Raw genomic sequence first — 1,151 nt, 5'->3', positions numbered from 1 at the left:
TTTCTGTCTTCAGATTGTATTGCAGTTTCGTTATAAAAAATATATAAACAACAGGGAAGAGCTATTTACAAAAGATTGTCTGCCAAAACTGTTCGACAGCCATTGGTTGCACACAGGATAGCATATTGGCCTAACAGAGGTCACTACTGAGCGGCTTTGCCTCGCCAGCGTGTAGCGCCTCGAATATCACTTTTCCTTCTGGATAGGTATTTGAACTAGTTCCATCGTAGGATGAGCGAGCGCACCATCAAGTTTTACAGCACATAGCTAGCGGGCAGAGCGGTGTACGGGCTGAAGGCAGGCAGAGCTGCACCATAGGCGGAATAGGCCAGAGGAGCCGGGGCAGCCAGAAGCTTGGCAGCTGGGGCAGCAACATAGGGAGCAGCGGCGACGTAGGGGGCAGCGATGGCGTGGTTGACGGTGTGAGCGTTGTACGAGGTGGCGTAGGGGGCCACAACACCAGCCGCCAGAGGAGCCGCCGCCAGGGGCAGAACTCCAGCCGAAACGGTGCTCAGAGCGCACAGGGCCAGGCAGATCTGTGTGGAAGAACGTATATGAGATGAGCATCGTAGAACAATCGGGTTGACTAGAATGAGAACTTACCACAAATTTGGCAGACATGGTGCTTATGGGGGGATTGGTTTAGAGGGAAATTCAAGTGAATTTAGCAAACGATGATGTGTAACTGATGCTTCAATCGATGAAATAATTCGTTTTTATAGTGCTTGAAACGATTAATTGGCTGTGTTCCCCACGAAAGTGCAATGGAACATACCCGGGCTGGTATTGAACATGTGATAATGCGATGCCACACCATTTGGGACGAGCTTGAAATGTGTGATTATAACGTTGTGCCACTTGGTGTGAGGATTTCTTTCGACCGCCAAGAGACTGAAGAAATATTCATCGAACAAAAAATCAAGCATACGCAGTGCGAATGATAATTAGGATAAGCACGGGCGAGTGCGGTTGGATAGATTAGGGATGATTTTTTTTTTATTTGTTAGGCGATATATGCGTTTTTTATAGCTGGGTAACCATGTGGGTAACATATCACATTGAAATATTAAAACAGGGACATTTTTCAGTTTCAAAAAATTAAACAAAATTTGGCGGGCATCAATCGGGACTTATTACATGTTCAAGAACTC

At 46.5% G+C, this 1,151-nt stretch overlaps 1 protein-coding gene across 1 annotated transcript; it reads right to left on the bottom strand.

Moving 5' to 3' along the window:
* Positions 1-741, bottom strand: LOC115253489 (adult-specific rigid cuticular protein 15.7-like). Its single transcript, XM_029871670.2, has 2 exons — positions 604-741; positions 1-536 (listed from the first exon to the last, which is right to left on the bottom strand). The coding sequence occupies exons 1-2, from the start codon at positions 619-621 to the stop codon at positions 255-257; spliced, it is 300 nt and encodes a 99-aa protein (XP_029727530.1). The 5' UTR covers positions 622-741; the 3' UTR covers positions 1-254.
* Positions 742-1,151: the final 410 nt, after the last annotated feature.

Source organism: Aedes albopictus, chromosome 2, assembly GCF_035046485.1.
Source record: "Aedes albopictus strain Foshan chromosome 2, AalbF5, whole genome shotgun sequence".
Taxonomy (NCBI): domain Eukaryota; kingdom Metazoa; phylum Arthropoda; class Insecta; order Diptera; family Culicidae; genus Aedes; species Aedes albopictus.
This window is presented reverse-complemented; position numbering and strand designations above follow the sequence as displayed.